General features: G+C 49.9%; 2 protein-coding genes across 5 annotated transcripts in view; one reads left to right on the top strand and one right to left on the bottom strand.

The window, feature by feature from the left end:
- The window catches only part of UBAP2L (ubiquitin associated protein 2 like), a 403,300-nt gene that overhangs the window by 45,492 nt on the left and 337,838 nt on the right, over positions 1-19,970 (top strand). The window lies entirely within an intron of this gene.
- The window catches only part of GATAD2B (GATA zinc finger domain containing 2B), an 80,438-nt gene continuing 61,170 nt past the window's right edge, over positions 703-19,970 (bottom strand). For 3 of the 4 annotated variants that reach the window (XM_073322403.2, XM_073322406.2, XM_073322405.2), the window contains 9 exons: positions 19,434-19,563; positions 19,015-19,146; positions 18,526-18,657; positions 15,470-15,640; positions 10,885-11,200; positions 9,216-9,418; positions 7,262-7,372; positions 6,174-6,291; positions 703-5,383 (listed from right to left, as the gene is read on the bottom strand). In XM_073322403.2, coding sequence (XP_073178504.1) covers positions 5,250-5,383; positions 6,174-6,291; positions 7,262-7,372; positions 9,216-9,418; positions 10,885-11,200; positions 15,470-15,640; positions 18,526-18,657; positions 19,015-19,146; positions 19,434-19,563 — 1,447 coding nt within the window. In that variant the 3' untranslated portion in view covers positions 703-5,249. The remainder of the gene's footprint in view (positions 5,384-6,173; positions 6,292-7,261; positions 7,373-9,215; positions 9,419-10,884; positions 11,201-15,469; positions 15,641-18,525; positions 18,658-19,014; positions 19,147-19,433; positions 19,564-19,970) is intronic. The other variant, XM_073322407.2, reaches the window with a different exon arrangement.

The following is a 19,970-nucleotide window of genomic DNA, read 5'->3' as shown; positions in this document are numbered from 1 at the left end:
GAACGCTACAGCAGCCTTAGCACGATGCTGCTCACTCCATGGGGATTTGAGAACAGGTGCAAGTGCTGAGAGGGTTTTTCCAGCAGGGCAAAGGGTAGGCGAGCAGGTTCTGAGCCTGGGCTGGTTGGAGCAGGACCCACCAGGCTGCACCAAGAGGAACGCACCCAGCTGGGGTGAACGGGAGTCTTCAGGCAGGTCAGTTGCACAGAGCACTACAAAGAGTGTGCAGGGAGTGTAGGTGTCAGCTGGCTTAGACCGCAGGGAGGAGGAGACGAGAAGCTGGGACTCCCAAGGGCTCTGGATCTTACAGGTGCCGTTTGCTCTCTCAGATGCACACAGAGAGTCTGGACAGGCATTGGTAAGAGACTCGGAACCCAGGGAAGGGTTACACCAGCACCTAGTGCCAGCACCTTTATGTCTGACCAACAACTGCTTACGCTGCCCCTCCCCAGGAGGGGCTAACGACCACAGGAATCCTGGGGCAGCCGTTCTGAGAGCAGCCACAGTCGCACAGTACTGGAGACCACGCGTCTCAAGCTCTTTGGATTGTCATCGCTGCTGGGAACAGATGTTTCTCCCTTCCCCAGCAGCCGGTCCGAGAAGCTCTATCATTTCATCCTGGGTCCCTGCCTGTTTTGGGCTCTGCTGAGCGTCTGCACAGGCTCTGGCAGACAGAACATGAAGGAAGCCGCACACCGCAGGTTGTTATAGATGTATATTGTATATATGCCAATGCAATAATAAAAACAGTGCAAATACAATTACAGTTCATAATACTTGTCCCCACCCCGATCCCACTCCCCAAGATCCGGATGCTCCCCACGGGAATGCCCCACCACTGCTGGTTAGAGAGACATCACGAGCTGTAAACCTAACGCTGTGGGAAGAAACTTCCTGCCTCCACTGCACTAGGGGGTGCTGGTAACTTGTAGGGTCCTTCTTTGTGTGTGTGAAAGGCACAGATTTGGGAGGTGGCAATTGCCACCAGTGCATTTCTGCAGGCTAGCAGTTCCCGCCCGGACAAGAGCGCCAGCCCCTGGGATCTTCGCCCTCTGCAGCCATCTGACTTTGCTTCCCTAACCCACCCGCCGGAAACCACCCCTTTTGCACGTTTCAGGTCATACACAAAAGGTCACACTACAAAAGGACGTAACAACTTTCACAATATCCATGGCGAGGCTGTTTTTTTGTTTTGTTTTGTTTTCTACACAATGTACAATTGTTTTTAATGTGTCAAGAAATAGCTTATATACACGAATGAGTCCTTGTTATAACATTTCGGCCGCAATATCATAAGCTAATTAAGATCTTGTCAGGGTGGGTGAGTGGAGGTGGGTGAGGGTTAGAGAAGAAAGGGGGAGGGATGGGTTATGCCTTTGGAGGAACAAAAAATAAAACCCCACTAAGCGTTCACAAGCAGCTCTACATCTAGCTGTAAAAGAAAAGCTAACCGAAGCGGGGAAAAAAATCCCTATTTCTGTATCTAAAAAAAGAGACGATTTTCTACCATACATCACATCCATAAAGGGGGAGGGGCACTTTACCAGGGATTGGGAGTGGTCGCGCGCTGTGGTCAAGACAAAAAAATTTTAAACCTGTGCAGATCACAGACAAAGCAAGCATCTTAATTCCCCTTCGACAGAGATCAGCAGGCAGAAGGGTGGGGCGTCAAATACTGCAATGAACCAAACTGCTGTCTGTAGAGTTGGACACTCCACCATCCCCAGCAGCAGTGCAAGGGTCTAGGCAACAGAAATTCCCTGGGGATTTAACGAGACAAAGCCAAGGAGATTCCCCAGTGGAAGGGGTAAGGTGCCCAGGGCAGCAGGAGTGAAGGATGGGCTCCGATGACTGGGGGATGGAAACAGCATTGAAACACAAAGCAGGTGCCCAGTTTTTGGTGCTCCCAGGTTTACCAACATGACCTGGCACCTGCCAACTGCTGCTGGATTGCTGTCCAATGAACCCAGCCCAGAGCCCAAAGGGAGCATTTGCTCTGTGCTTTCTAACTTGGGGTACCCCTCTACGAAGTGTGGGAAGAACCCTGCTTGTTGCAGGAAGTGTTTACAGAACCAAGGAACAAAACCCCAGAGAAGAGGGTCAGCCCCCCAGTCCTGCTGGAGATGAGAATTTCTGTTTCACGTGAACAGCTGGGGCTGCACGCAGGGAGAGCGCCCCGCTAATGGTTCCCTCTCCCCTTAGCACCACAGAACCCATCAATGTGCGGAGACACACTTCCAGGACAAGAGTTGGGGGAGAGGGGGGATTCATGAATGATTTTACAATTCAGCAACCGATCGGCAGGAGTGTGAAACCACAGAGAGAGGGGAACTGGGCAATGAGCAGAAAACAGCTGCGGGCCGAGTAATACGACTGGCTCCTGTTGCTGGCTAGGGCTTGAAAACAGCTCACAGAGGACATCAGCCAAAGGGAAGGAGCACCTCGAGGCCACAGCCAGCAACAGATGGGCCAGCAGGGCTCTGAGCAGGGCCTCACCTGTCTCAGTAAAGACACTGTGCACCTCCAGCACTTGATGGACACCCAGCAGCCCACACAACCCCCTTGTGAGGCACGAAAGCATCACCTCCAATCTACAGCTGGGGAAAGAGGAAGGTGAAGTGACTTACCCAAGGCCACAGAACTGGGAGTAGAACTGGGGAGTTCCTGGCTCCCGGACCCATGCTCGGACCATGCTGCCTGCAACAGAAGCAGGTCAGCCTTCACTGCACTGGGTCAGACAGGGTGATCTGCGAGGCCCGGGCTGCAGGACGGAAATAAATCTATAAGCAAGTGACAGGGATGTTTTCTTTCACCAACCACTGCAATAATCAACCTGGGGTGGTTGGGGAACCCTGATCCCCTTCCCAAGAAATTTCACTTAGCACCATTATTGTTAACTTGCTCTCCAACAATTAACTAGTGCATCAGGCCCCAGCAGCAGGGACTCATTAAGTATTGCACATTTTTAATGTTAATCTCAGCCAATCTGCTTGGGCCACCTCGTACCTCTCGGTAACACCCACTGGGGGAATGCGGGCAGGAGACAGCAGGACAAAGCCAACTCCATGTCAAGAGGCAAGTGGTGGTGGTGGGGGGGGGCAGGAAGAACAGGCTGATAATTTCTCAGCTTTAATCAAAGGAGAAGAAACAGTTAGTCAGAGTGCTCCCCTCTAAGCACAGCAGGTTGATAATCAACATCCCAGTGGGTGTGGGAGAGGAGTGCCACGCCAGCTAAACAGTGAACCACAAAACAAAAGAAAAAAGCCACTGCGCGTTCCACTACTTTCCAAAAAAATCCTTCACCTCTGGAGGGCCCCAGGCACGCATCCATGCCCCTCATTTATTAAGTGCTCACTGAATAGAGGGAGTGGGGTGCACCGAAGCAAAGAGCGGGGAAGGGCCTGTTGTACCAGCACAGCCCCCCCCTCCCCCCACTTTGAGATGATCGGGAGAGGGAGAGAACTCTGCACAGGAATCGGAGCAGGTAGGGAGGGCCTAGCTCTTGCACTGATACAGACCCTCCTCTCCAAAGACAGGGGCAGGCGCGTTGTGCCTCTTTGGGAGAAATCCTGCTGGCTTTCAAAGTAAAGGCATCAGACCTCTTTCTTCGGTCACTCGGCAGCTCTCCATTCAGACGATGGCAGTTCAGTTATTGCGGCCACAGCTATCACCCAGAGACAGGAGGGACAGAGCCGACAGGAGCCCCAGCGTCAGTGGTGACACAGCCCGGGGTCATGCTGAAAAGAAGGGTGCCTCTTCCCAAACAGCAAGTACTGCCGGGCACCCCGACAATGACACTCCATGCGAGTGGCGACTTAGCACTTCATTGCACAATTAATGTTCCATCAGGAAACGCTGTCCAAGGAGGGCAGGGTTTTTCAGAAGCAGCAAATCAAGCATATTCACTTTGTTTTGTAACAGTTTGACCAAGGAGGTTCCCCCCATTAACATAATTCAATCAACAGCAAGCGGGAAGGCTCCACACCAGCATCCTGCTCCCAAGACTGCAGTTCTGCTGGGCCTCTTTCCAGGGTACTAGCGAGGAGGTGGCGCCCTCTGCTGCCAGGAGATGGTTCTGCTCTTTCTGGGTTCAGGTGCGGGGGTGTCTTGAGGCAACGGTAAGTGCAAATAGAGCGATCTGCAGACAACGACTCTCAGCTTGCTCTTGCTTTGGGTTTGCTAACTCAATCCAATCCAAACTCCTACCACAGCTTGGTCCACTGTGCCCTGCAACACTCTGGCAGCTGGGACGCTTACAGCTTCACGGCGTCAATGACAGGGAGCTGCTCTTGAGAGCACAACAGCATGGGGGCGGGTTCAAAAGGCATGAGGCCACTGTGCCCTTTGGTAGTTCATCACAGTCCCTTAGAGAACTTCAACTTCTAAACAGGGAGCATCAGAATTACAGGGAGACGGAAACACGCACAGGGTGGCAGCACGGGTCAGCTCCATTTCTGCTGCACTGCATTACGGAGTCTGGTAGCCCAGCTGCATTAGCACAACTGATGGGATTCCCTGGCACAACCCATCAGCCCTGCCATCCCTTGCACTGCTCTGCCAAGCACAGAGATCTGCATCCAGCCACATGTGCACTGCACTGAAACACAGCTCCTTCACACACGGGGCTGCCTTCCTCCAGGGAAAGGCATCATGCGCCATTAACATATGCACGTGGGCCAAGCTATTACGGACCAACCCCCCAGCGAGATTCAGTTGGACGCATCCACAGAACTTCTGTCCCTTACCTCTTTTGGTGAGCAACTCAAAGAATGCAAGTCTTAATTCGCCCTACTAAGTGCATAGAACAGCTGTCCAAACGCCAGCACACGGCCACCTCTCCCCCCTCTTCCCCTCGAGTCAGCACTGACCACCCTGTACAAATGGTCACTTGGAGTAGAGTGGATGCTCTTAAAAAAAAATCTCTGGAAAGGAAAAAAGTTTAACCATCCATTTAGCAGAAGGAAAAATAAAACAATTAAAAATTCTATGCTTTGTCATTACAAAAAATAGCATAAAACGAGCATTAACACATGTATAGTGCTGATTTCAAGCAGACAATTGTCCTGACCTCGGGCAAGGGGAATGACCTCACTGCTATAGAAAACCAAAGAGAAGAGTTAAGGTTTGGGAAAGGACAGGTCGCTGAAGTTTTGAAATGTTTTTTGTGTCTTTTCCCCGTGTATCGTAGGCACCAGTACAGGCACTGCATGCGACAGAAGTGGGGGCGGGGGGGGAAGGGTCAATAGGCGTTATTTCTGTCCGCTGATGGACTGCGATATAGACCGGGGTGGGATCATATCTAAAAGGTATTCCCGCTGCCGGTCTGCCAAGCTTGATGCTTTGTGGCCTCCAATCCCAGCATTCAGGTATGCAATGTTAACACCTAGAGGGGAGAGAAAAGCAAGTGGGGACAATTACTCCTGTAACACACGTGACACACCCAAAACCACCCCACCCTAGAGAGCGCAGAGGGGGCCAGCCTAATGGAACTCAAGCCATCGACTCTTACTGCCACTCCCTGAAAGAGAAGGCTCCACGCCCCACCCACGCAGTACAGGTCTGTCCCCTGCACGAGCCAGCATCCTGTCAAGCCACAAGGCTTCCACGCCTTCCTTTGGGAGCATGCACCAAGTCAGGAGCAAGTGTGTGCCAGGAACAAATGACGGTTCTACAAGGTCTCTCTTGTCGTTGACCGATCATCATTACACTCAACGGTAATTAGTACAACTGACCCCCTGCCATTTGTTTTAAAGGCCATTTGGTTACAGAATCAATGAAAACACAGGCCTAGCCTTATAATACAAAGCTACTGTCCCAGAAGGACACACGAGCTGTGATGGGCTCTCTCGTGTTTGTCAGAGCACTGAGCAGCCAGCCGGGCAATATTAGCACCTGTGCAGGGTCTCCAACTTCCATGCACGTGACAGACATGAACCTGGCCTCCCAATGACCCTCAGGTCAGTGGAATTATCTGTTTAGAGATGGAGGAACTGAGAAGTGCAAGCTCCTGGCCCCGGAGCAGGTCCCCGTCAGTACAGCGAGCTCCTCCACTCAGGCCACTGGCCATGCTCTGAGTAGAGGACTTCCAGCCTCTGACAACGTGGTTAAGGGTCTTAGTCTAATCCGCAGCCCGGCCTCCCCTTCCCATTCCGCAGACCAACGTTTGACATTACCTGGCATACCGAGGAGACCACCCGCAACAGACAGCTGTGGCGCCTGAGCGAAGTTGGACAGCATCGAGCGGGCAGAGGTGGGGATGCCACGCTGCAGAGTGCTCTGGGGCTGTGAAGCCTGCGGGCAGAGAGAGCAAACAAGTGGAAAGTGAGCAGTACACACACACCCCACCTTTTCCAGAAGCAGCACCAGTGAAAGAGCAAGGGCCACGAAGGGCTCTGGCCATAATCCACACGTACCAACACACACATCCTGACCCAAAGCCCAGCTCCGGCATGGGAAAGTCAGGCAGCTTTGGTTTCACCAGACAGGGACAGGTGATGTATTCAGAGCTCCCATCTCTGTTGGAATGAAAGGCAGGAAGGTCCCAGACCAGTGTCAGAGCAAAATGGTGACCAGCCTTGACAGGTCATTGACCGTCTGGCAGTAGGTGCTAGTGGAAATAGCAAGTGGGCAGCAGCCAGAGACGAGGGGAGGGACTGCTCTCTGCCTGCGTCCACCATCCTGAAAGCCCAGTGCTTGCCAGTGATTGATTTCAGGCCTTAGGCAGCCTTACCAGGCTGAGAGCTCACTCCGGTGCCTGCTCCCCCTGCTGGCTGATCTGGGAGTGACAGGGCAGGCGACTGAAAGGGGGTTATACGCCTTCCTGGCAGATGGCACTGAGGTGCCAGGGGAGCATAGCAGGGCAGGCAGCTCAGGAAGCTGTCCCCATCATCTCTGCTTATAGACCAGGTGCCACCCAGACTCAGGCTCACTGCAGTAAGTCTGACTACCACAGCATGTGGACGGGGGAAGAATTACAAAGGGATGATAATATTGAGAGGGAAAGGGCCCACAAAGTACAAGGGATGGATGAGAAACGGCCCCCCGCTGTTACAAGGAGCTGCTTGGAGGCGACAGGGTAAGTCTCAAGGCAGGCTGGCTGCTGCCTCTGGTCTCACACAGCACTGCAGAGACTCAGCACCCCAGCTGCATCGGCGTGGGCTCTGGCCATCCAGACAATACATTCCACCAACTGAAAGGGCTAACCCCTCCCCTGCCATGGCCACCAAGAGGCTGGCGGTCTCACACCGCCGGAGCTGCTCACCTGTCGGAGTGTGTGGTGCCTCATGATGGTCTCCTGTTTGCCGACACTGGACACGGCAGGAGCTGCAGTGGGAGATAAGGCTGCCTGCTGCTGTAGCCTCTGCTCAATTTCCTGCAGGAAGCAGAGGCATTTTAGAGCCACAAACAAGGGGCCAATTTAGGAGTATTTACCCCAGTGGCTATTGTCGGTGATACGCAGGAACAATTCCTTCTCTGGGGCCCTTATGGGCAGCAAGGTCAGTGTATGGCAGAGAGAGTCCCAATTAAACCCGCTGCCTATGCTGGGGGGCTGGGGAGGGGGTAGAAGAAGTGCCAGGGAAAGCCAGCCTTGGGATCCTTCTGCCCTCAAAGCAAGAGGAGCATTTAGGCTCCTTTCTACATGCAAGCTGCATGTGATTTAGTTACTGTGGAGCCCTCACTGACCCCCCTCTTCCTCCCATTGCTCCCAACACCCCTCTGCCTGAATCATTGCCCAGGGTCTGATGTTTGCCGGAGATTGTAAACTGTCCGTCTATGTCTGGAAAATGCCTTGCGTACCAACAGCGATACACAAGGACATCTAATCAGCTCTACCCAGAGCAAAGGGCCTCTCAGTTTAGTCCGCAGTGTGGATTGCCAGACGTGTGAGAGCAGACCAGACTAGCACTAGAGGGGGCATCTTAACCTACACCCCCCAGCCTGGACCAGGACAAAGGGGCTAGTTGGAGTCCTTGCAAAGGAGGTGGCTTGCAAGGGCCAGGCCAGCAGAGCAGCAGCATCAGGGGATGTTCCCAGTATTCCAGCATTCCCACCCCACAGGGCTGGAGTCACAGATAAGCCATCCCGGTGGATCTGGGCAGACCAGAGGATGTGGGTCAGGGCAGCCCATTAGAGACACACTGGACTTTAGGGGAGCTTTTCAAGGAGTGCCCAATTCCCACTGGCCTCCACAGGGGCTGGGAAGCTACCGCCCTCAGGGGGAGCTTTCGGAAGGCACAGAGTGACCAAATGCAGCAGCTCAGAAGTAGCTGGCAGTTTGTCCATTGCTGAATTACACATTCCCTGGGCCACGAGCTGGGCCACAGGCCACTTCCCTCATGGACCTCAGTTGACTGAAGTCTGTTCACCTTGCCCCAAGTGCTAAGGGAAGGAGGAAGAACTTAGAGTCTCCCTGACATCAGGGCAGCTTCTCCCCCTGCCCTTGTTCTCAGCTCCCGCCCCTAAGCTCTAACCCCCACACTGTGGTCACCATTCATCTAAAAAGGGAGTTGGCAAGACTTCATTCAGAGCTGCCCAACACTGCTCCCCACCTAGCTGCTCTGGGGGGAGCACAGAGCTTCCCAGCAATGACAGCAGCAGCTAAGTATACTGCATCTATAATGCTGCCAGCCACAAGTGGAAAGATGAATCCTGCTCCAGGCCCCCATGATGTTCAGCCGGAATCACTCCTGTGGCCCGGCACGGTCTCAAAGCACTCTGCAAACACCAAGTGTGGAGGTAGGCAAATGTCCCTATGTGACAGCTGAGCAAACAGGTACTGAGGGGCTAAGCAACTTCTCCAGTATTACAGGAAGGCAGTGGCAGAACTGGGAACAGAAGCCAGTAACCCTGACTCCCAGTTCCCAGCCCACTTTGCCTCCCACTGCCAGTGTGGCAAGCGAGTTATAAAGCCATTGGGAGACCGTACACAAAGGAAATGGAGTAACGGGCCTCAGGAAATACTCCGTTCACTGCGGGAGAGGGTATTTTTAGATACCTCGCACCGGCTTTTTTTAAAACTAAGTACTGTACTGACACAGGGCACCCCTCCAGGAACTGGTCACAAGACTGCGTGGAGGAAAGGGAACACAGATTGCCTCTGCACGCATGGCAAACCCATGTGCTGCTGGGGAAGGGAGAAGCAGAGATTGGAAGCAGGACTGGAGCTGAAGGACGCCTGTGTCTCCAGCAGGTTGGGATGTCAGGATGGAACTTGCCTGCTCCTGCTGCAAGGCTTTCACAAAGGCGTTCTTCAGCCGGTTGGTGTGCTCTGCCTTCAGCGCTTTCTTCTGATTGGAGGTCATGCACTGCTCGCACAGGATCTTTCCGTTCTTCTCCTGCTTCCAGTGCGGGGTGAAGTCAGTGCGGCACTGAGCACAGACAAAGGGCTCCATGCGCAGAAGGGATGCGCAGCCTTTGCCTAGACATCACCAACAACAGGGGTTAATGGGGTGGTGCAGACTCCCCCAACCTTCCCCACAATCATGGAGACAGAACCAACCTGCACCCTTAGGTCAGTGTAAGTAAGGGGCACTCTGCACGTTAAGAGTCAGCATTGCCAAAGAGAAACTTTGGAGTGGACTAGGCTTTGCCATAAGATATGCTCAGGATGAACGTAAGCGTGGGTCCTCCCTGTGCAGCTATGCATGAGATTCCAGCCTGCTCTCATTCCTAGGCTCAAGGGAACCGCAACATCAGGAGGCTCTCAGGTAGGGGGCTGCCCAGGTACTGCCCGCAAGGATGAAAGTTGCCAGTGGCCAGCTTTAAAACCAAGAGTTAAACTGTCAGGCTCCAAACAGGGGAGATACTGAGATCTGCTGAGTTCCACCGGAGTTCGGCAGGACAAAAGCCAGTAAACAGATGATTTTAAAGAGACCTCATCTGGAACCTGAAATTCCCTGATGCAAACAACTCTACTCTGCAGAGTAAGCGCTGGTACAGTGCATCCCTGTTCCAAGTCAGTTACCCTACAGACGGTATTTGCTCCCCCTTTCCAGATACAGATTGTATCTTGCCTAAGAACATTGCAGAGGGATTTACATAACCAAGTTCTTACAACTCTGTTCCCAGCTACTCTTCCTGTTCCCATGGTAACAGACAGAGCACTGAAATCAGGGTGAGGTGCTTTTAAAACAATTATTTCAAAAGAAGGTGCTTTAAAAGACAAGCTGTCGGTGGAGATTCAAAGTCCATTCCCATGGGAATGGAAACTGCGGGCCAGACACAGGAGCCCTTGGCAATTTCAGTGCCAGAGAAGAGGGACTCATGCCATTTTGCATCTGAACTCCAGAGGTTTGTTTTGTGGGTTTTCCCAGGTAAAGGGCTGGGGGAGGATTCTTTAAAAAAAGTCTCCCCTTTACCCCCCCTACCCAAGGATAGCGTGAAGGGGGCTAAGCTGACCAGGGACCCTTTCAATGCTTGCTAACCAATCAGCAGTCGTCTCTCAAGGACCATACCTTATGTATACACATACAGGCAGTTCCTCAGCCTGCTCACTGCCATTAGCACAGCATGAGGATTTCACTGCCCTGGACACTGCAATGCTAGAATTATACTTCGCACTGATCTTCAAAGCACTTTACAGCCATTAATCCTCCCAGCACCCCTGTGAGACAGGCAGCCAAACACTGCCAGTTTTTCAGATGGAAAGCTTGAGGTGGAGAGGAAGTGACAGAGCCAGACTCCCATTCTTTAAGCCAAGGATTTCAGCACTATGCAAAGGTAAGTATGACCCCTTTCACAGAAGGGGAAAAGAAAGAGGGGAAGTGACTCGGCCAAAGCTACCATTCTAGGACTAGAACCCAGGCATCCTGACCTCAGGTCTAGCCACTGTTGTCTTTGTAGTAGTCGTGTTGCTCACCTGGCTTGTGCTGCCTTGTAACTCACCTTGACTGTCAATAACACTCTGTACCACCTCCTCCAGTCCCACCATGTAGATGAACTCGCTGTTGGCTGCGCTGGGCAGGAAGTGAAGCAAGGGTGCTGGCGGTTTCGGGGGTGGAATCTCCAGCAGCGTTTTTTCCAGTTGCTTGCGCAGGGCAAGCTTGGCAGCTGCCTGGGAATTGGCGGCATCATTCAGAGCACTGGGGCTGGGGAGCGGGGACGACACCCTGTTCACAGTCCCGGGCTGGATATGAGAGGCAAGGTTCATGTAGATGGCTGAAGAAGTCGTACGCTGGCAAGGAACAGAAGAACTTGACTGCTGGAGAGAGAAAAGAGGGTTAGGGCGGGCGCCTGATGGCTGTGCAAAGAAAGGACAGTGCAATCTGACTGATGGAACTTCAATCCCTCTAGGGGGACTTGCGAGGACACTGCACTATGGCTCTGGGTAGCCTGCTGAAGGTAGGTACGGCTCAGTGGTAGAGACTGCAGTCACTACACCAGAAAGCCAGGGGCCAGGAGTGACCTGGGTCCCAACTACAGGGTATGTCTTAGCCTCTGCCATTAACTAATCAGCAACATCACAAATGCCCTAAGAGACATCTCTGGAGGAATTAAATCTGCATAAAAAAAAACTCTTCTGCAACATCCAATGGTCTAATGAACCCTACAGCCAGTTTAAGGAGACCCTGGCTAAATGAACACAAGCTCAAGCCCTGCATTCGGGTGCCTGTGCCACCCTCATCTGGAGTGTAGGCAACACTATGTGCTGCGATTCTCTAGCTGGCACTGTTGCTCGTGGTCAAGTTGTGCTCCTCCACACCTTTCGCCTCACTGATCTGGCATGTGCCCAAGCATCACCACCACTGCCAGATGGTGTCCATCTCCTCCCACACAGGTGTGCAGAATACACCAGCTACCTCTTCTTCCATCCCCAGCAGCTGTCCTCCGTATCCTCCATTCGCTTGCATTCTCAGCCTTTGATTCCTTTGGCACACGATAGTAACAAAGCACCTCACACAATCCCCTACTGACTGCAGATACAGTATTCAGCACCACTTCCTGCAAGAGTCCAGATCCACGCAGGCAACCAAAGTGCACTCAGAGGCCTTGGCTGCCAGTCTTCCCCATTCCAAGTGGCTCTCTCATTTCATATGGCTGAACATTGCAACATGGCCAAACAGAAGACAGTCCCAACCAGTAATAGAATATGTATCTGATGTTTCAAGAGAGTTAATTTCCCAAAGCTGTGGAAAATTATGAATTAAACTGATTAGAGGAAAAATTTAGACATCCAGTTCAGCTATCGAATTTTCAAAAGAATTTTGAAGATTGAAGAGGGTGCAGAAAAGGACACACAAATTATTCAAGAACTAGAGAAAATGCCTCAGTGAGAAACTTAAAGAGCTCAAATTGTTAGGCTTCTCAAATGATTGAGAGGTGACTTGATAACAGTATCTAGAGATCTTCCCGGGGAGAAACAATGGGTAATAAAGCACTCTTTAATGTAGCGGAGAAGGGCAGAACAAGAACCAATAACTGGAAGCTGAAACTCGACAATTAGAAATTAGGCACAAATTTTTAACAGGGTGATTAATCCCTTAATAGTTTGTTCCAGTGAAGTGGTGTATTCTCCATTGCTTGGAGTCTTCAAAATCGAGACTGGATGCCTTTCTGAAAGATAGGCTTTAGCCAAACCATTGCACTCAGCACAGGGGTAATGGGATAAAATTTAATAGCCTGTGATATGCAGGTGGTCAGACCAGATGACCGAGTGGCGTGTTCTGGCTTTAAACATGCCAAGCTCCACCCCACGTCATGAGGCATTTGCCATCTATCAAGGGCAGCAGCTGACTTAATGTCTTCACTTTTCAGCAGTTCACAGCATTGTGCTCACAAAGCATCACCACCTTGGCCTTTTCACACTTAGCCCCAGAAGACGTTGCCTGTGACTTGGAACGTACGAGTCGGGCTAGCATCTGAGTCACAGCAAGCAAGGCCATTGGACTTAAGCGACGACCACGCCCAGCACGGCCCGCGAGTGCCTGGTTTCCCCAACTGCTGTAATGGAGCTGACCCCAGCAGCCCTTTCTCTAGATCTGTAGGTGACACTGAAGCCTGGATTCTAGTCAGGCTTTTGACATAGTCCCACATAACGTTTTCATAAGCAAACTAGCAAAAGGCGGTCGCGATGAAATGACCAGAAGGTGGGTGCACTACTGGCTGAATGTGATGAAGTTACCAATGGCTCACTGTCCAACTGCAAGGGCATATCAAGTGGGGTCTTGAGGCCCATTCCAGCCCTGTGTGTCTGTGAAAGTACCATGCTATGCTCTCTTTATCCACTCTCAGCCTTAACGGTCTGACTTCCAGATGCAGCCCCTGTGCATCCTGATCTAGGACAAATGATGGCTGTAAATTTCTTGCCCTCAAACTGCAAGGAATATTCTGTGATCTTCAGGCTCTTCCTTTGTCTTTGAAAGGAAGGGTAGATGCCTAGACTGCCCTATATCAGTCCTCTGATCATTTGCTTTGTTACATATTCTATAAATCTTGCAGGGATGATGGTTCTTGCTCCTGTCAGTAGCTAGAACTTATTCATAAGTGACAAAATTGCCCCAGCTGACTGAGATCCACAACATCCTCCTTCTATGTATATCACAATTAGACTTGCTCTGCTGTGGACTCCCACCTGTAGGATCAAAGCCTTCTGTAGCCAACATTATAGGAAGTTTCCCAGTTGAGGATGTGGGGAAGACCCCACCCCCAAGCTATTCTTTTTAGGTGACAAATCTGAGAAACTGTCCCAGAGTGAGGTGTCAGTACAGAAAGACTTGGAACAAACTGATCAATTAAACAGTGGTAAGCCACCAGGACGAGATGGTATCACCCAGTAGCTCTGAAAGAACTCAAACATAAAATTGCAGAACTACTAACGGTGGTATGTAACCTATTGCTTAAATCAACCCTGGTACCAGATGACTGGAGGACAGCCAACGTGTAAAAAACTTTTTTAAAAGGTTCCAGAGGTGACCCTGGCAATTACATGCCGAGGAACCAAACTTCAATACCAGGCAATTAGCTTGAAACAACAGTAAAAAGAGAATCATCAGACACACAGATTAACAGTTTGTTGGAGGAAGAGTCAACACAGGTTTTGTAAAAGGAAAGCAAGCCTCACCAATCTATTAGAATTCTTTGAGGGCATCAAACATGTGGACAAGGGGGGATCCACTGGTTACAGTGTACTTGGACTTTCAGAAAGACTTTGACAAGGTCCCTCACCAAAGGCTCTTAAGCAAAGTAAGCAACCATGAGATATGAGGGAAGGTCCTCTCCTGGATCAGTAACTGGTTAAAAGATAGGAAACAGGAATAAGTGATCAGTTTTCACAATGGAGAAAGGTAAATAGTGGGGTTCCCCAAGGATCTGTACTGGGACCAATGCTGTTCATAAACTACCTGGAAAATGGGGGTGAACAGTGAAGTGGCAAAGTTTTCAGACAATACAGAACGTAGTTAAGTCCAAAGCTGACTGGGAAGAGTTAAAACCGGGTGACTGGGCAACAAAAAGCAGATAAAATTCCATGTTGATAAATGCAAAGTAATGCATGCTGGAAAACAAACCAAGCTACACATACACAATGATGGGGTCTACATTAGCTGTTACCACTCAAGAAACATCTTGTCGTTATTGTGGCTAGTTCTCTGAAAACATCCGCTAAACGTGCGGCCACAGTCAAAGAAGCTAAATGTTAGGAACCAGTCAGCCAGAAAATATCATAATGCCACTATATAAATCTATGGCACACCCACACCTTGAATACTGTCTGCAGTTCTGGTCGCCCCATCTCAAAAAAGATATATTAGAATTGAAAAAGGTGCCGAGAAAGCCAACAAAAATGATGAGGGGATGGAACAGCTTCCATATGAGGAGAGATTAAGACGACTGGGACTGTTCAGCTGGGAAAAGAGACTACTAAGGGCAGATATGATCGAAGTCTGTAAAATCATGACTGGTGTGGAGACAGTGACCAGGGAAGTGTTATTTACCCCTTCACATAACACAAGAACCAGGGGTCACCCAAAGAAATTAATAGGCAGCAGGTTTAAATCCAACAAAAAGTATTTCTTCACACAATGCACAGTCAGCCTGTGGAACTCACTACCAGGAGATGTTGTGAAGGCCAAAAGTGTAACGGGGTTCAAAACAGAATTTGATAAATTCATGGAGGATATGTCCACCAATGGCTATTAGCAAAGACAGTCAGGGACGCAATACCCAGGCATCCTGCAACCCCTGTCTGCCAGAAGCTGGGACTGGACGACAGGGGATGGATCACCCAATAATTGCCCTATTCCGTTGACTCCCTCTGAAGCACCTGACTCTGGTCACTCTTGGAAGACTAGCTCAGTAGCCTGATGGATCATTGGTCTGACCCAGTACAGCTGTTTTCATTTACCCTTCCACTTCTCACACAGGTTAAGGGTTTGTGCCTTTGTCCGTGCTTCAGACAAACACCTACTGGCATTTCCCTTTTTGTCGCTACCGTACTGAATCCAATTTTAAGCAGAAGTAAGAGGTAACTTACCGGCTGGTAGTTGATGGCTGGATTCATGCTTGGAGTTGTAGTGCGGATGAGGCCAGGTTTAGGAGGAACACGCTGCCCTTGTAACTGGGCGGGGTTCGGAGCAATCACACGCTGTGACATAAGCATATGGGGAAGGGTCGTGTTTGTGGCAGATCTAATGACACTGTGACCCTGTCCAGGGAAAAAAAATAGAAGACATCAGGCAAACTGGGATTTTTAATAGAATATGTAAAATATAAATGGGTGTAAACATTAACTCAAATTAACTTCTCTCTCAATAATCAATTAATACAACTTCCCCTTTAATCGCTTCGTGTATTTTACATAACCTGGTTTTGCTTTGACTGGAGCAAGGTCTGCTATAAAGTGAAAGCACAAGCCTCTCAGGTGGAGAGGCTGGGATTTCAACTGCAACAAGAATGGATCTAATCGCAGCTGCCAACTTCCCCAGAATCAAGCAATGCTCTCTGGAAACTGGATCTGCATTATCTAGCTCTGGTGGACGGGTTCAGAAGTTTCACATCCCAGAAACGGAAGCTTCCTAGGAGACCGAGTGTTCCGTCTGCCTTCATCTACCCGCCTCCGCTACGAATTGACGGAGCTGGTCTAATCCATGTGCAAAGCTGCAAACTGAAGAAAAAAGTCGGCAGTGTGCCAGTTACTCGGAGGCTACGACACTCCGGTGTGAGTCAACTCCGCAATGGTTGAACACCAAACAGCTGTGTAGCGAACAGGGCTTATCTGACTAGCGCTGAAGGGGTTTGGTCTGTGACGTCATTACAATAAAATAAACGTCCAACAGAATTTTGGGGAGGCGGGGGTGAGGTGTGTGGGGGGGGGGGGAAGACTGTTCTTTAGCCTAGATTGCCTAGCAGAGTTCAGAAAGAAATATCCTCGTCCATCCTGGTCAGAGGAACCATGCTACCAAGACCACTAAATAAAGTGCTTGGTATGGGTTGAACCACAGCAAAAGGTCAGCAACTAGCTTTCCAGACTAGAGTTCATGTGCAAGGTTCCGCGTTCTCTACATTTCTGGGAGCCACGACAATGTTCAAACAGGAGGATGGGTGTGTACTGAAGAGACTGATTTCTCATTAAAAAAATGTGAGTGCCTCATTCCGAAGGCGGCTACTGGTCCACAAGTTTCTCATGTCACGAAGAAGAAAACCTCCACAGAACGTGCAAACCATGTGCTTCCTCCTTCTTAAAGCCCACTTCCTTTACCAGCCTGATCCTGCTGTGAAGTCACAATAGGCTTGACCCCAGAACTGTTACCATAGCAGGGAAACAGATGCCATCAACACAAGGGGGGCTAACAGGAGGAGAAACTGATCAGTGAGATTTAGACTGAATCCTCAGAGATAGCAGGTAAGACAGCTACAGGCAGTAAAACAGCTGAACCTCTAATCCATGCACCCCATGACACAATGGAGGCTCTCTCACCACCTCTGATTTAATGGAGCGTTACTGTGAGGTAACATTACCGAGACTTCCCTCTCTACTATGGAATATAGTGTAAATGCAGATGAGTATAAGTGAAAACCACGCTTGTCCAATAAATAGATGAGGCACATTGTAATGCACTAGCCTGGCTTTTGCACGGCACACAGTCTGAGACTCCATGGGCTGTGTCAGTCAGGGTAAGCTAGCAAGACTCTACTGTAGATGGATTGGACAGAGTCAACTCAACTGAACGTTGTGCAGACTCCTCCAGGGAAGGGAGCAGCAGCCCACAGCGGAAGTGGGAGGGAGGCAAGGGGTAAGTCAGGAGGCTGATCTGCAAGCATTTTTAGATGTGACAGTTACTGTAGAACTCTGCTGGAGGCATGTTTTGTAGCAGATGCTTTGATCTGGCTACCAGGGGCCTGTCTAGATTTTTAAGCAGTGTCCATCACTACATATTGCTCTGCTTCACACTAAAGGGGGTGGCTGTGTAATCTGTGCTGTGGAGTGCACAGGACAGCCAAAGCAGAGGGGGTTAATCTGAAGCTGTCTGCTAGTGAAGAGACACATTTCTGGTGGGAGTTCTTCAAGATGGCAGGAGAGCACTGGGCCCTACAGCAGGGCCGGGTGAAATGCCAAGAAAAAAATCCACATCGCTTGTCAGCGTAAACACCCTGCTCCACACACGCACACTCAGTCCTTGTTCCAGTGAGCTCACACTGTTGGCTTTTCGTTTATCTCCATAACATTAAACAACGTGTGACGACTAGGATTAGCATTTTTCCAGTAAGCATACATGAAGGCTCTTTGTTAAACAGCATCCAGCCTCTGTCTATATTTACCTTCTTTGGGAAACAGCTATTCCAGCTTGACATTTTGTTTGTGTTTTCCTTCACCCCCTTTCCCAGGCACACTGCAGTGTCTCAGGACCTAGTTCCACTGGGAGTAGCCATCCTTGTTGCTAAACACGCTGGTGGATTTCTTTCAGTAGTCTATATACCAGTAACCCTGCGACTCTCATGAGACACTTGCCACTCAGTGTGCAATACCAAGCGGTGACCAAACACAGCCTTCTTCAGTACCATCATCATCACCCACATCTTGCACTGTACCAGCCCTTTCATCCCACAGGACCCCAAAACAATTTGTGCTATTAAACCACATATCCCTTTAATGAAAAGCATCCCATTCATGGCATGCATTGCAATGCTAGAGAAGGGGAAATCTGCCAGAGATACAGGGTACACTAGAAATCTTAATCATGCAGAACAGAAAATGTATCTTCCAGCACCTCTTTCAAGAGACTGTCCCATACAGAACACAAGATAAACACTGCCATCTAGTCTATTTATTTGGTCTGACAGTGGTCACTGCATCTGCATTTTGTGACCACGCACAAAGAACAAAAGGTAGTTCTACTCACAGGGCTCAGAAGTGTCAACATTTATTTATTGGAAAAGCCATCATCTGCAATATGGATAGAAATGATTTGCAAAGAAGAATTTTTTGGCTTTTGGAGGAAGCAGTATGTGTGGTGAACAAAATTTTAATACTGCACATAAAAAGTCTCTGATGTCACTGACAGCAGAGAGTGTTGGCTCAATGATGCTTACCTGTAATGTTCTTAAATTCTGAGGCTCAACCCCCTGGGCTCCAGGCCTGGAGGGAAGCTTGGACAGTCCCTGCTGTCCCACATGGGCAGGAGATGGCTGAACAATAGATGCAGCATTCTGCACCACTGGAGTCTAGATCGAGAGAGAAAACATGGGCATCACAGTGGAGCACTTATGAGAGGAAATGCACAAATGGACTGATCCTGAACCAAGCTGGCGTATGATAAATCAGATGCTAACACTTCAGTGCTACCTAGATTTATCCTTTGCTGGTCTCGAGGACCATGAGCTGGTTTCGCCACAAGGAACAGATACTGCCCAGCCTCTGGAACAGGCACCTACAGGGAAGCCAGTGTGAAATAAGGGGCTAACTTGAACGCGAGCATCATCCCAAGAGACCTATTTGGCCGTAAGATTTACCACCAAATGGGCTCCCACAAGCCTGATTGAACACAATTCCATGCACCCACGCATCTCCCAGAACTTCACCTTCTGTACAACATTCTCCTTTTGCAGTTGACTTTGCCTCAGCTTCTTCAGCAACACCAGCCTGGCCTCTTCCAGTCTCAGCTCATCCCGGAGTTGTTTGATAAGCTGCTGTCGCTCCTCTATGCCTTTACCCTGCACAGACAGAGACTCACTCAGGACTCATATGGTTACTCTTTGGTAGCAAGAGTTTGTTAGCGAGTGTTAACCAACCTGGCCCTCACAGTAATTTTGTGCTGTACTTAAATCTGAACTAAGGTGGATTCTTGGGGTGAGCTGGAGCATTATCAACAATGTCATTGTACTGCCCACTATTCCCCTGCAGCTCCCAACCCTCTAAGAGCTTGTGCCCCCTTTCCCGTGGTAGGGCTCTTTACTCCACCAGACACCAGTTTCTCAGTGAGCAGGTTGGATGCTCCTACCTTAAACATTTCAAGATTTGCTGCCTTAAGTCTTTCTTCCATGCGAGAGCTGGAACGTGGACTTGATGCCTCATTATCGGAAAGGACAATTATATCTGGTGAGGGGGTCAATCGACCCCTGTCCTGGTCACTGCACAACAGAGGGAAATGAGAAAGTTGAACTGAAATGCTGTTCCAAATGTAGAGACATTTAGAAATCCGTGACCAGTATAACCCCCACCCGCTCCCCCATGCCAGACAGAACCATTAGAGTTTTACATTTCTCCTTATAGCCGCACATGTGAAGCGGCATAAACTATTGGCTTCAAAAAGGAAAAGACTGCTCTCTGCTCACAAATGTTCACATTTAAGATAAAAGGATTCACTCCAAATGCTTTCTTCACTAGCAGGTTAACACACAAGCCCATGTCTGAGACAAACCTGCACATGTTGTTAATAAGGAGCTAAGTATTAACTAAACAGGGAAATGACAAGCAATGAGGTGCTGAGGCTCTGGATACAAATTAAGGGGGCACAGGCAAGCATAACTCCAGACAT

This window comes from Lepidochelys kempii, chromosome 24 (genome assembly GCF_965140285.1).
Source record: "Lepidochelys kempii isolate rLepKem1 chromosome 24, rLepKem1.hap1, whole genome shotgun sequence".
Classification (NCBI taxonomy): Eukaryota; Metazoa; Chordata; order Testudines; family Cheloniidae; genus Lepidochelys; species Lepidochelys kempii.
This window is presented reverse-complemented; position numbering and strand designations above follow the sequence as displayed.